This window comes from Nicotiana tabacum, chromosome 2 (assembly GCF_000715075.1).
Source record: "Nicotiana tabacum cultivar K326 chromosome 2, ASM71507v2, whole genome shotgun sequence".
Classification (NCBI taxonomy): Eukaryota; Viridiplantae; Streptophyta; class Magnoliopsida; order Solanales; family Solanaceae; genus Nicotiana; species Nicotiana tabacum.
Genome location: NC_134081.1, coordinates 123,044,064 through 123,059,260, shown reverse-complemented (window position 1 = coordinate 123,059,260; position 15,197 = coordinate 123,044,064). Strand labels below are relative to the sequence as shown.

The 15,197-nt window shown below is 35.2% G+C and overlaps 1 protein-coding gene across 1 annotated transcript; it reads right to left on the bottom strand.

The window, feature by feature from the left end:
* Positions 1–7,620: 7,620 nt before the first annotated feature.
* Positions 7,621–13,801, bottom strand: LOC107803903 (zinc transporter 5-like). Its single transcript, NM_001325745.1, is given in 3 exon segments — positions 7,621–8,078; positions 9,121–9,270; positions 13,149–13,801. Coding segments are annotated over 3 exon segments (1,020 nt in total). The 5' UTR covers positions 13,713–13,801; the 3' UTR covers positions 7,621–7,772.
* Between the last annotated feature and the right edge of the window lie 1,396 nt (positions 13,802–15,197).

Here is a 15,197-nt window from a genome sequence, read left to right as displayed (position 1 = left end):
CAGAATAAATACATCTCTGAGAGACAGAGTACTCAGTGAACCAGTACGGGGTAGCAAAGTGGTAGCAATAATATAGGCTAGGATACGGTGTTCAAATTTCAAATTTTTTGGACCTATATCAGGGGGGTTTCAGACAATACACACTTGGCTTTCTCAAACGACACTTCAAAATTATCTGGCCAGGAGTGTTGCACAAAACAATTGTACCCAACAAACTTTATTGCAAAGATTTTTCTCAAACTAATAAGAGTCAAGAATGATATGAGTTCCTAAAACTATGGATTCTAGATCATCTTTATTATTCACAAATAGATTTGCATAAAACATACGCACATGCTCTTCATAGACAGTATCACCAACAATAGCAAATAGAGAGACAAGTTTCTGAGTTTCGAAAACAGACATAACATCAAAGTGAGAGTTTTGCATAGACTTTAAACTTACAGTGCGACCAAAAGCAATCGACTTTCCTTTGAAGGCAACAAACCTAGCCTTCTCTCCGGGGCCATAGAAGTTCATCTTGTCTTCAGGGCCAAACTCTGCACTTTCAGTTTTTCCCTTTTTCTGAGAAGATTATTTAGGGAAGGACTCCATTGGTCGTTTTCCCGCCTTCTTTTAGGAGATGCGAATGTCTTCTTTAGAGTCATTGGAATCTTTCTCGGTCAGTAGATGGTCTGTGCTTTCTGAGGATTCTACATCAACAGGATCATCTTTGGTCTTCTTGAAGCGATGGCTTCTTCTGGGTATGGAGGAGGAAGGAGAATGTTTGGTTTTGGCCATGAGTAAAAGAAAACAGAGAGATAGAGATTGAGTTTCTTTGAGAGAATGGGAGATATCTCTTACTCACCGCAGCCTTCTTTTGAGCCCTTCACTTTTCACTCAACACTTGCTGCTGGCTTCTCCTTTTTCACCCCCGTTTCTACATTACTTCTTCTTTTTCTCAGTTGCCTTCTTGCCTTTCTTCTTATCAACCTCACTTTTCAGCTGCTCCCCACTTTCTTTTTCATGTACCACCTTTTTTTGGAGTGGAGTGGTATCTTGCAACACTTGACCTCTTCTCAAGGTCACAACATTCACTGTTTCTTTGGGATTTCTCTCAGTGTCAGCTGGGAAAGTACCTAGGACTTTCTAAGACAAAAGAATGGCTAGCTGCCCAACCTGTCTTTCCATATTTGGAAACCCAGTACCTATTTCTTTGATAGCTGCTCCATGTTCACGTATAGCTGCGTTATGAGTTTCAAGCCTCTCATCAGTCTTGATAATGAAAGTCTTCATTAGATCCTCTAGACCGGTGTGCAGTAGTTGCCTACTTCCAAATATTCAGGTTCAGTAGTAGATAGGGCTACACAGCTTTGTTTGTTGCTGTGCCAGGATATAAGAGATTTTTCAAGTAACCGGCACGTTCCACTTATGCTTTTCCTATCAATTTTATCTCCAGCAAAATCTGAATCTGAAAAACCTTTGAGATCAAAATTATCTAAACTTTCGTACCATAATCCATAGTCGACTGTCCATATCAAATATCTAATAATATGTTTAACAGCAGTCAAGTGGGATTCTTTAGGAGCTGACTGATATCTTGCACATTTGCAAATGTTGAACATAATATCTAGTTGACTAGATGTAAGATAGAGTAGTGAGCCAATCATACCTCGATACATTGTTTCATCAACACTTTTACCGTCTTTATCTTCATCCAAGGTAGTTGATGGACTCATAGGTGTTCCTATGGCCTTCGCGTTGGACATGCTAAATTTTTTGATGAGTTCTTTTGTGTATTTTGTTTGACTAATAAAGATCCCTTTCTGTACTTGCTTGATTTGAAGCCCAAGGAAGAAAGTTAGTTCCCCCATCATACTCATTTCAAATTCCCCTTTCACGATATTTGAAAAGTCCTTGCACAAGACAGGGTTAGTGCTGCCAAAAATAATATCATCTACGTAGATTTGTACAATTAAATTACCTAGAGATGATCGTTTGATAAAAAGAGTAGTATCAATATTACCTCTGTCAAACCCATGTTCGACTAAAAATCAGCTCAGCCTTTCATACCAAACTCTAGGAGCTTGTTTTAGACCGTATAATGCTTTGGACAATTTGTAGACATGATTTGGAAATAATTCATTTACAAATCCTAGAGGTTGCTTAACAAATACTTCCTCAAAGATGAACCCATTTAAGAAACCACTTTTCACATCAATCTGAAAAAGTCTAAAACATTTGTGAGTAGCATAGGCTAATAGAATGTGAATTGATTCTAACCTAGCAACATGAGCGAAGGTCTCCTCGTAATCAATTCCCTCTTATTGTGAATAACCTTGTGCGACCACTCTAGCTTTATTTCGCACAACTTGTCCAGATTCATTCAACTTATTTTTGTACACCTATTTTGTTCCAACAATGGATGCATTTAGTAGTTTGGGAATGAGTTCTCATACCTTATTTTCTCAAATTGATCGAGCTTTTCCATCATTGTAGTTATCCAGCTTTTGTCCCCAAGTTCCTCATCTACCTTTTTTGGTTTGAACTGGGATATGAGAGCAACGCTCGATGTCTGCTTTAGTGATCTTCTAGTTTTCATTCCCTCATGAGGGTCTCCAATGATGTACTTATGTGGATATCCAGACTCACTTTTTCATTCATTTGGAACAACTAATATTGGCTCATTTTTAATAGAATTTGTTGGATTAGTTGTAGAAGATCCCTGATTTTCTGTAGGACTGTTAGTCGACTGATCTTGCTGATCAGTTACTTCATTAAGAGTGTTCTCACCTGTATTGATAGACTTTGAAACTATGGAAATTTTCTCATTTTTAGTAAGTTGTTCATTCCTTAAGCGAGGGTTAGTGTCCACAAAAATAACAGGTATAGATTCTTCAATAGATAAAGTGCGCTTATTAAAAATCATATATGCTCTACTAGAGGGAAAGTATCTAAGAAAAATACCTTCATCGATTTTGGGATCAAACTTACCAAGATTGTCTTTTCCATTGTTATGTATGAAGCATTTGCAGCCAAAAGGATGAAAATAACTGATGTTGGGTCTTTTTCCTCTCCATAGTTCATATGGAGTCTTCTTGAGAATAGGTCGAATTAGGCATCTGTTGATGATGTGACATGCTGTGCTTATAACTTTTGCCCAGAAGTGATGTGGTAGAGAATTTTCCACAATCATGATTCTTGTCATATCTTGCAAGGTTCTATTTTTACGTTCTACCACTCCATTTTGTTGCGGTGATCTTGGAGATGAAAAATTATGAGAGATTCCTTGATCATTGCAGAAGTTTTCAAATGCTTTGCTTTCAAATTCTCCTCCATGATCACTTCTTATGGAGGATATGTAGTAACATTTTTCCCGCTGCACCTTCTTGCAAAAGACTTCAAAATTCCTTAATGCCTCATCTTTATGACTTAGAAAGATAACCCATGTGAATCGAGAAAAATCATCTACTATAACAAATGCATATTTTCTACCATCTATGCTAGCAGTTCTAGTGGGACCAAAAAGGTCTATATGCAGGAGTTGAAGAAGCTTTGTAGTAGAGACAATATTTTTAACTTTAAAAGAGGACCTGGTTTGTTTTCCTAGTTGACATGCATCACAAATTTGATCTTTTAAAAAATCTAGTTTTGGAAGACCAATGATAAGATCATTTTTGAAAAGTTTATGAATGGTATGCATGCTAGCATGACCAAGTTTTCTATGCCATACCCAAGGATCATCAATCATAGAAGCTAGATAGATTTGATTACCAAGACAGTCTAAGTTACTGATGGTATAGACATTCATGTCCCTATTTCTAGAGAGAATAATTTTACCTGATTTGTCTTCAATGAACCAACCATATTTTTTGAAACGAACCTCGTAGTCATTGTCACATAGTTGACTGATACTGAGAAGATTGTAGCCAAGTTCATCAACCAGGTACACTTCGTTTACATCACATGTTGAGCTGAGGGGAACTCTTCCAACTCCAATTATATTTACTTTTGATTTATCTCCAAAGGTGATTGTTCCTCTATCTAGTTTGGTGACCGTTTTAAATAGTTGTTTGTCACCAGTCATATGTCTGGAACACGCGCTATCAAGGTACCATTTTCTTTTTCGATTCTTCTTGCGGTGTTTCTGTAAAAAAGGATTACTTATTTTTAGGTACCCAAGCCTGCTTGGGTCCTGAATGGTTAGAGCTCTGAGTATTAGCTTGACTAGAATACTTGGATTGCCAGACCCATCTCCTGTTGTTCTTGAACCTGCAATGGTTAGAAGTATGACCAAGTTTTCCGCAATAAAAATAAGAGGGATTATTGGGATTTTCAGAGCATTTTTCTCCTCTGATTTTAATCCTGCATTGGTTAGTATTGTGACCATTTTTGCCATAATAAGTACATGCAGAAATATTTCTAGTTCTAGTCGAAGATGTATGAGGAGCAATCTGATTTGATCTAACAGAACTATGACTGGTGAATTTTCGCAATCCATTCAGTTGGAGTTGAAGTTCATTAACTTCATCTTGAAGCATATCTCGCTCAATTTCATACACTTCCAACTTTAAAGCCCAGTCTTTCTTTTCTCTTTTGATTTTTCTAAGTTCATTTAGAACTCTCTCAACATCTGCAAGAGCAATATCAATAAATTCTTGGAGTTCATAATAATTAGGACATGTAGGAAGACGAACCTCACTAGTTCCTTCGTCTGCCATGAGACCAAGTTCACCTGAGTGCTCATTGCTATCTTCTTTCATGGCCATGAAACACATGTTGGCAATTTCTTCGTGATTAGATTCATCTTCATCACTCCAAGCTCCAAAGGACTTTTTCTTTTGAAAATTTATACTTAGTTTCTTTTTCAGTTCAGGGAAATTAGCTTAAATGTGTCCATATTTTTCACACTTATAGCATCTTCCATCATTTTTATCATTATCATTGTTCATCTTTTCTTTTCTGAAGTTTGATTTACCTCTCCTGCTATTTCTATTTTTCTTCATCATGCTTGTTATAACTTTGGAGAGCATAGCTATATTTTCATCTTGTTCTCCTCCTTTCTCTTCTTCTTCATTTTCTGATTCAACCACAGTTGCTTTGAATGCAACTGTCTTCTTCTTTTCCTGTTGAACATGCCTGTCTAAGTGTATTTTTCCAAACGCAATTAGATCACCTCTAAGTTCATCATAGGACATTTTGTCAAGATCCTTACATTCTAGTGCAATGACTTTGGGTTGCCAGATTGTGGGAAGACTTCTCAAAATTTTTCTGACTTGTTCCCACTCTTGATTGGTCTACCAAATGATTTTAAACCTCTAATAATTTTGCTAAACCTAGAAAATATTTCCTCCACTAATTCTCCATCCTTCATTTGAAATAATTCATAGTCTCGAACTAGGAGATTTATCCTTGTTTCTTTTACTTTATTGGTGCTTTTATATGTGACTTCTAATTTATCCCACATTTCCTTTGCAGATTCACAGCTTGATATTTTTTTGTATTCTTCCCCGCTGATAGCATTGCACAACAGATATTTTGCCTTGGCATTCACTTGAATAACGACTGATTGTTCTTTAGTATAATTATCTAAATCAAGAGGATCGGATGATACTATGATTTGACCGTTTTCATCCTTTTTTGGCGAAATTGGAAGATTTTCTTTTTAGATCACACGCCAAACCTTAATGTCATAAGCCATAGTGTAGGTCTCCATGCGCACTTTCCAGTGAGAGAAATGCTGGCCATTGAAGTACGGGGGTCGTACCTGAGATGTTCCTTCTTGAAATAGTGCTCCAACGACTGTATTTGATGCCATGATGTTTTCCTCACTTGTTGTTAAGCAATATTCGTGAGTCCTGCTCTGATACCAATTGAAAGTACAAGGAAGGGGGAGGGTTGAATTGTTACCGATTAAAAAATCTTAGTTGACTAAGTATGAATTTAGTCGACTAGACTTTACGCAATGATTTATTTCAGCACAGATAAACTAAATGAACAGAAAAGTAAAGAAGACACAACAGTTTTTATACTAGTTCGGTACAGGTGTGTTACCTACATCCAGTTCCCTTGGGTCACAAGGGTTCTCTTAGATTTTTGATGAATGTTTACAGCAATGATGGTTTTAGTACATTCACCACCAATGATATACAACGACAATGATTCTTTCTAATGTTGACACAACTCTCGTTTTGTGTTCTAAATCTTCCTATCTTTTGTGACACTTGTAGACTCAAGAATACAGTGTTTGTACTAAGAACTAGAAAGGCTTAGAAACAGATGATGTAGTTGCGTGCTTTGAATGTTCTTCTGCTTCTTCCTTTGTAGCTTGATGAGTCTTCTGTTTCCTTGTCTTCTGGAATTGTATTGCAGCAATTCTAGGAGTCATTTCCTTGTGAGGCATATACATCTAAGAGAAAGACCCGAGGATAGCCTCATGAATCTAGCTTGAAATGGTAGCTAGATTCATCCTTAATTTTGACGAGTTGCTTCCTTCACTCCTCCTTGATTTGAGCTTCTGCATAATCTTCTGGATTTGATCTTTGGCCTTGATTAGCTCTATTCCCATTCTTGCGCGCTAGAGAATCTTTGACAAGGCTAACTGATTGACTTTCCTTCTTTGTTCTATGACTGATTGATTCATTTTCCATGTAAAGCAAAGTTCAAAATACATAGCCGTTGAGTAGGATCTTCTTTCCAAATCTGCATACAAAGATATGTCATTAGTCAATGCTTCTTTTGGATTATTGATCATTATTAAAATTCTAAACTTTACAAATCAAGTGCTTTTTGACGCGGATAAATTTATATCCTAAACCCAATTTATAGCCTTGTGAAACCGGGTTAATCTTCTCTTTTTGATTGCAAATAATTAATGAATGTGCATTTTTTTCCTTGCTTGCTTGTGTTTGCAGCCTAACTGCTTAGAAAATTAAATGAGACTTATAAGTAAGGTAACCGTAATTTTTACATGACTGGGGGTCAAAAACTTTACTCTCAATCAACTGAACCTCCTAATCTAAAACTTTTAGTGGCTCACCCGAGTCAAATTAATTTAATGTGGATTTCTTTTAGGTGGTAAATCAACCATATGAAAAGCTTCTTGAATACCTACTTTTGTCGCAGTTCAATTTTCAAAGCATTTCCCTGGATGGGACATTCCTATTATTTCTTCAATTGATATTTCGACGAAGGATCTCTTTTTTTATTTCACTAAGAATTCTTGCATTAATTATTGAAAAATATTATGGTATGACACATTACCTCTTTTGCCTAATATTCATCTTTCAACTACTTTGCATCAATAGGCAACCAAGTTAACAAAGTATCTCACATTCACGCAAGATTTAGGGAAAGATCGCACTATTATACAAATAACCTATCCTAATATAAGTATTAGCGATTGGTTAATCAATCAAATACAAGACACAAAGTGCTATTGTGTTGATCAATATTCACTCTCAACACAAAAGTGTTATTGTGTTGAGCTACGAATAAATTGTACGTGTAATATATAGAATATAAAGGAGAATTCTTGTAAAAAAATGTTTATCTTATTTATGACAATCCAAAGGTTGATCTCAATCAACACGTTCCAAAGCACACAAGGCACACAAACAAGGAAGAATCTTCCATGTAATCAATACAAATCAATATGATGAAATAAATCATGGGGAAATGCAAATTCAAAAAAATTACAGTCACATTCTGTTTAAGACTCTGTCAAGAGATAAGACAGAAAAAATAAAAAAAAGACAAATAATGTGAATTTGATAATAATCAATGTTAATCAATTAAGCCCATTTGGCTATGAGAGCCATGAGTCCAGCACCGAGAAGAAGTGAAATATTTGCCCCTAATTGAAGCTTTCCATTGCCTTGCATTCTTGGATGCATAAAATCAGCAGCTAAAAAATCAACAAGTGCCATATAAATCAAGATACCAGCTGATGCTGAATTAAATACTCCTTCCACAATAAGAGCCGTTGGACTGTTTTCATCGTAAACATTTGTTATTCCTAATCCAATTGCAATACCGACTGGAGTTGTAAGAGAGAAAAATAAAGCCATTATTGCCACTGCACGAGTCTTGAATTTTGCCTGCAAAATGGCCAAAAATGAGTTTGAACTTTGTTTGCTGACATGTAAGAAATATTTATACGATGACCTATTTACAAAGTATATGTAGCTCAATTTAACAAGTATTGATAATTCAAAATGGCGGGATAAAAAGGTTTTTTTTAGGGTACACTCGGGAACAGATCCAGTGGAGACAAAGTGGGGCCTGTAGGTCAAAGGATTAGAGTACGCAACTACAAATCACGGTGTCGGGGTTCGAATTCCTCTCCCTCAACCGGCCCAAAAGGAAGTACCTTTCCCTCCGGGATAGGATAATTATGTTCGCAATAGCGAACCACAAGCTTTAGAACTTGGATGTGGTCTTTTGGCGAATAGGCGATAGAGAATAAATGAAAAATAACCTACTACAATGAATGTTAAATTTTTGTACACTTATATATAAAATTAGTTGACTTACAATAAATACATGAAATACAAACAAGAAAAGTCTTGCCCACAGTATCTAAGGAATTTACTGAACACAACATTATGCGTCGATGGCTAAAGTTTTGGTGTAGGCGGATTTAGGATTTAAACTTTATGGGTTCAACCTTTAGGTTTTATATTATTCAACACATTATATTTTTAAATTTATGGGTTAATATCTATTATTTGTTGCAATTTTAATAGATTTTTACATACAAATTTATGTTCCACGTCAAAAGTTATGGGTTCAATTGAATCTATTATTATTGTTCTACATCCGCCACTGAGTGTATACATCTCGTTCCGGTAAGTATTTACCGGTGTTAATGCTACCACCCTGAAAAACTTTAGACTCATTGGCCTCTGCAACACTATCTATTAAAACTTTCACTAAAATTATAGTCAATAGAATCAAACCATTACTTAGCAAAATTATTGACCCAAACCAAACAAGTTTCCTGAAGAATATAAGAGCGGCCAATAACTCAATCATTGTACAAGAAGCTATCACACATTATAATAAGATGAGAGGTAAAAGTACCAATATGATTATTTATGAAAATTGATCTTGAAAAAGATGAAGTGATATGCATATTACCTGAGCAATACATCCACCAAGTCCCATGCCTTCGAAAAATTGATGAAAAGTCAAAGCAGCAACAAGAGGCCTTATGGTTTTGGGACTTTCAGAAGCACCCAAAGCTATTCCTATTATCACAGAATGCACTATTATCCCCATTTCCAATACCTGCATGCCCCAGGAGAAATGGAGAAATGTTAATGATAATAGAGTTTAACATCTATAAACAAATAATGTAAAAATAAATATTACTCCTTTCGTTTCAATTTATGTGAATCTATTTAACTAGGTACGGAGTTCAAGAAAAGAGAGAAGACTTTTGAATTTGTGACGTAAAATAAAGCACATATATTTTTTGTGGCTATAAATCACTACAACAACAACAACAAAAAACCCAGTACAATCCCACACGTGGGATCTGGGGAGGGTAATGTGTACGCAGACTTTACCCTACCTTATGAAGGAAGAGAGGTTGTTTCCGATAGACCCTCGGCTCAAGAACAATGAAAATGACACAATAAACAAACAATAACAACGTCAAGAAAATAAAATAACATAAACAAATAGCACATCATGTAATAGCAAAGAATCTAGAAATACGAAGCTATAAGAGATGTATGAAAACTACCAGCAATAATGCCACATCGTCTAACAACAAGGAACTCGGAATAGGAGAATACAAGACTAGTACTAATACTACTAGTACGACTAGAAGAGACTCTCGACTACCTGTTGTAAACACATAATTTTTGACCCGCACAAATTTTAAGTTAATTGTAGTATTTTAAATATTTACTTGAGTTATTATAGATTCTTAATCCATTTTTATTACCACTTTATTAGTTTAATTTTATTGCTTTAGTATTTCAAAATTAAAATTAAATACAAAAAAATAGTTTCAATTTTTATATTTAGTTTTATTTTAATTAATTAAGAGTGATTTTTATTTTTTATATGTACATTACATTGTTTTTGTTTTCCTACTATATTTAAACCCAGCAAGACAAAGGCTCATTCTTCCTAATCCTTTAGCCCACTTAAGTGCAAGATTTAATTCAAGCCATCTATTCCCCTCATCTAATGGCTCATGTCAATTCTTTAACTCATATTTAAATCTAATTATAGTCAAACCCCAGCTTACTTTTGAATTTCCAAAATTCCTACACCCCTAAAGAAACGGCAGCCAACCCCCCCAGTGGAGATGATGATCTTTGTGCCTAAATCCAAAAAAAAACTTCTGCCAAGCTAATTCCTAAAAAAATACCAAAAGTTCAGCACCACACCCTAATCTCTAGGACTTGAGAATCCAACCGCCACCACCTAGCTAAAAAACAGAACACAGCAACTGTGTATATAGCACCAACAATGGGCATCTCCCAGATTTGATCTTCCATATACAAGCCGGAACTTCCACTCAAGTCCTAGAATCCAAATTCCTTTTTCCTCAAAAGAACTAAGACGTTCGTCCTTATCTCATTTCTGATGGTGGTAACATTGATGTCGTTTCTGTCGAGGACGACGTCGTTTCCCTCCAGCTTCAAGCTAATTGGGTTGAGAATGAAGAATCGAGGTTGCCGTTCGAGTTTCCGGTCAAAGGCGTCCAAGCTATTTTTGTTGTTCGCCGCTCAAGTCTTGTCGGCTTTACTCTACTGTAAATCTCACTTGGAGTTGTCTACTAGATCAAGTCATGGAAAATTATTTGGCTTAAAGGTCCACTCTCTCGTAACTACACCTTTTATTTTGCTAATTTGCATGATATTTCGTTTGGTTCTTGTGATAGAAAGCATGAGCATTAGCTTTAGTTTATTTTAACTTGTTATTGTGGCCTTATTTCAAAAATGTTTCCACATTCTGTTAGTATAGTTCTGTTAATGTTAGTTGTCCATGGTTTCATATAGCTGATCTTTGATTTTGTTAGTTAGTTAAGTGATAAATAATTTGGGGTTGGATACAGGTTTGCATTTTTTCCACGTGAATTTGTTATCCATAATTCAATAGCTTCACCTATAATCTCAAAGATTAGGAAAATAATTCAAATGCGCTAGTTGCTTGAGGCGCGATTAATAATAAATCATCGTGACTATGGGTACGGTTTTCGTGGCTAAACCACGATACATAAATTCCAATTCGGGTGTGCATTTCATGTGACTAGACCATAATTTCGAATAATAATAAAAGTTAACACGTTGTAAATCGCGGGTGCGTTTCACGTGGCGCGATTCACAATGTGTACAAAAGCAAACGAGTGCGCGACATCGCGACTTGTTCAAATAAACTCCATAAATCCTAAAAGCAATTAAAACTCTATTAAAAGCGGTTAAAAGTTAAAAATGCACAACAGGTTTTAAGCATGTAACAAATCAGATAATTAGGCCAATTATTAATAGTTGAGCGACCGTGCTAAAATCACGGAACTCGAAAGTGCCTCATACTTTCTTCCGGGTTAACAGAATTCCTTACCCGGTCTTATGTATTCGCGGACCAAAAATAGAGTCAAATTTCCTCGATTTGGGATTTAAAATAAATCGGTGACTTGGGACACCATAAATTATTACAAGTGGCGACTCTGAATTAAATAAATAATCTCATTTCGATTAATGTCACTTTAATTGGAAAAACAACCTATCCCTTCGGAAAAAAGGAGGTGTGACACCTGTCAATTCACAACCCTAATTCTCGACCTCCACACCTTCCTATCAAGGGTCATGTCCTCGGTAAGCTAAAGTAGTGTCATGTCCTGCCTAATCACCCCTCCCCGGTACTTCTTAGGCCTCCCTCTACCTCTTCTCTGACCTGCCATGGTCAACCTCTCACATCTCCTCACCGGGGCATCGGTGTCTCTCCCCTTCACATGCCCGAACCATCTCAGCCTCGATTCCCGCAGCTTGTCTTCCACAGGAGTCACACCCACCTTATCCATAATAACCTTATTCCTAATCAGGTCTTTCCTGATATGCTCACACATACATCTCAACATCATCATCTGTGCTACTTTTATCGCTTGGATGGTTATAAGTCACTACATAAAGGTAAATTGTTTCCAAATATGGAAAGTAGTCATTCTCTTTGGCACGGACTAAAAAAAATAGATTCACATAAATTGAAACGGAGAGAATATAAACAAGGGTGATAGTGCCTCCTTTTTCATCTTTTTTTTTTTTGCGAATTGGAAATGTATAGGACAACGAGGGTTAGTGAGGAAAAAAACAAAAAGGAAGAAACAGGAATTATCAATGAAAATAGCTCCGCGCATTCTATTATCCAGAAAAAATAGCTCATCCGAAAAAACTTCCCTTTTTTCTGATGAGTTGAACAGTATATTGTTTAACTTCTCGTAATTATGATATCATATTGTTGACTTCAGTATAAAATTCTCAAATCTCTATAGCATTGAAAATTGTTTATGTCCATGCTATTGCTGACTTGATTACAAAAAATTTGTGCTTTCGCCGTTTTCTTTTTTCCTTTTGGTTAACACAAATGATAGATTATATACAAATTTCATACAGAAGAAAAAACATCTTCAACCTTGAGTTGCTCAGGAATTATAGTTAATCTCAATCGAAAAAACGAAAAAATAAAACCACCTTCATAACAATCTTACGTTGAAATAAATATAAATTAGAAAAAAAAGGAATAGCTAAGGAGAACAAAGAGACACTCTCTTTTAAGTCTAGTTGTATCGATAGTGAGAAACACACAGAAGAACAAGGCATGGTTCAATTTTCATGACTATCCTCCTTTTTCCTTTTCCTTCTTGATCCCCCAATGTGATAAAAGAAATATTTAAAAAGTAGTACTTCTATATTATGTGTTCGACTAAACACGAAATTTAAGAAAGAAAAAATTATTGAAATTTGTAATTTTAAAAAGCCAAAGAAATTTATGCGACTATAAATATGTGTCATTAAGGTTAAATGAAAAGTTCAGATTTAAATTGTTACTACTAAATATAAATAGATATATACTTTTGGGATTAACTAAAAAGAAAAGAGTGTCATGTAAATTGACGCAGAATGAGTAAGTGATATTGGAGTTAGGGTTACCTGAGATACAACACGATAACGAAGGAGCTCAGAACTGGAATCACCCATCAGTGATGCTGAACCATGTGAATGAACATGAATAGCTCCTCCTTCATCTCCAGACTGAGCCACCAATCCATTTTTCGTGTCATTTTTGTTACTGAAATATGAAGTTGCATAAGTATCCACCATAAGAGTTCCCATTGCAGAAACCATTGCAATAAATCCACTAAAAGGAAAATTTCCCCACGGATTCTCTTTCAAACATGGCGATGTTAAGCTTTCAAAAGCATCAGGAAGTACATGTATAAACCCTGTCGCGAGGATCACACCAGCAGCAAAAGCTTTGATTATGAAGAAGAAATTCTTCTCTGGGCTTAAAGCTGGAATTGCTTTTCCAAGTACAGGAATACAAACCCCAATTGCACTGGCAATCAGAATGGAAGCGATTGCTACCATTTTATACTTCAGTGCTTCAGTTTTGTTTCTTTCTTCATCCTCAGAATCACAAGTACATTCGCCTAATACTATAGCAGGAAGAAGCAAGAGAATGTACCAAAAAATAACTTTTTCTAACTTTGTCATGACTCTAGGTATAGAAAATGAAAAAGGGTTTTGGAAGTACGATTGAGAGAAAAGAATCACTTAGAATCTGAAATGTTACAAATTCCAATGTCACAATCGTGGTGAGATAGGCTTCTTAATTATCTGTGATCCTAATTGATAGTTTAGCTCTTATATTAGTACTTGAACATGAAGTGTTAATAAAGAAAATGGCAGAGAGATAACCAAGAAAAAACTGTCACAACTTTTGTGAAATTAAAAAGTAAAAGTCAAAAGGATTATCAAATGCATGAAGCATCCCGTAACCTCGTTTGCACGTCGGATTCAGGAAAAGGCACACTTCAAAGGAATGTAATGTAGACCGTCTACCCTAATACAAGTGATTTCGCAACACAAAGTCAAAACCTGAAAAAATAATATATGAAAGGTCGATCAATGTATAATAGAACATATACATTACTTGGTTATCGCAGATGTATTAGGAAACACGTATTAATGATATCAAAAAGTGAAGACATAATAAAGTCACAAGGGTCTATAAAACTGGACAGAAGGAGAAAGAACGGAGAGAAATAGAGCAAAAACAATTCTTAACTACATTATGTGTCGAAAAAATGTCGACATATATTCTAGCTGAATAGATTAACGGGATATACTTCCTCCTCGTAAATTGCTCTTACTTAGCTGGCTTATAATTTTTTTTTTTTTGCTGGATTCTAAACAAATTTATTCTTTACTATTAATTATTTCCTGATTACATTTGTGTGTTTAATTCCTTATAATTATAATAACTAATTCTATACGTGCTAAAACGTTCTTGTCATTCTCCTTTAATTTGTCAATTAAAAGTACATAACGAGAAGGTTTTGAATCTTAGCCCCCTCTATTCATTCTTCTTTAATTTGTCGAATAAAAGTACACAACGAGAAGGTTTTGAATCTTAGCACCCCTTTATTGAGATAGCAGGTCATCACGATAACGTAATCCAGTGTAAATAAAGTCATGGGTGGCTCAAGGGTGAGACTAGTAAAGTTTGCTTTACTCCCCAAAATTTTGAGGCCCAAAAAGTATTAATGGTGAAATGCATAAGTATAGAAAAACAAATACAAATTTTATGTAAAAATGAAAGAAACAAAGAATGTCTACCTTTTAACATTAGAATTTTTTTAGAACTTTGAATTAAACTACTTAAACCTTCATATTAGTAAATCAAAACTTTTACGACAAGATTCAAGGTAATGTAATGCAAATATATGGCTAACATTTTTGAATTAATCCTTGCTAATATACATAATAATATTATTAAATAAAGTTAAAAGTCTTATATCTTGTAAGAATACAATACTATAAATAAGTACGGAAAAAAAAGAAAAGATAACTTTATATAGGTGTATAAAATTTGGATTCTTATTAAATTTTGGGTTTAGACCACTAAATTTGTTTAGCCGTCCCTAAATAAAGGGGTCAATTGATTTTGTGGCTCTTTACAATCTTGTTTTTAGTTTT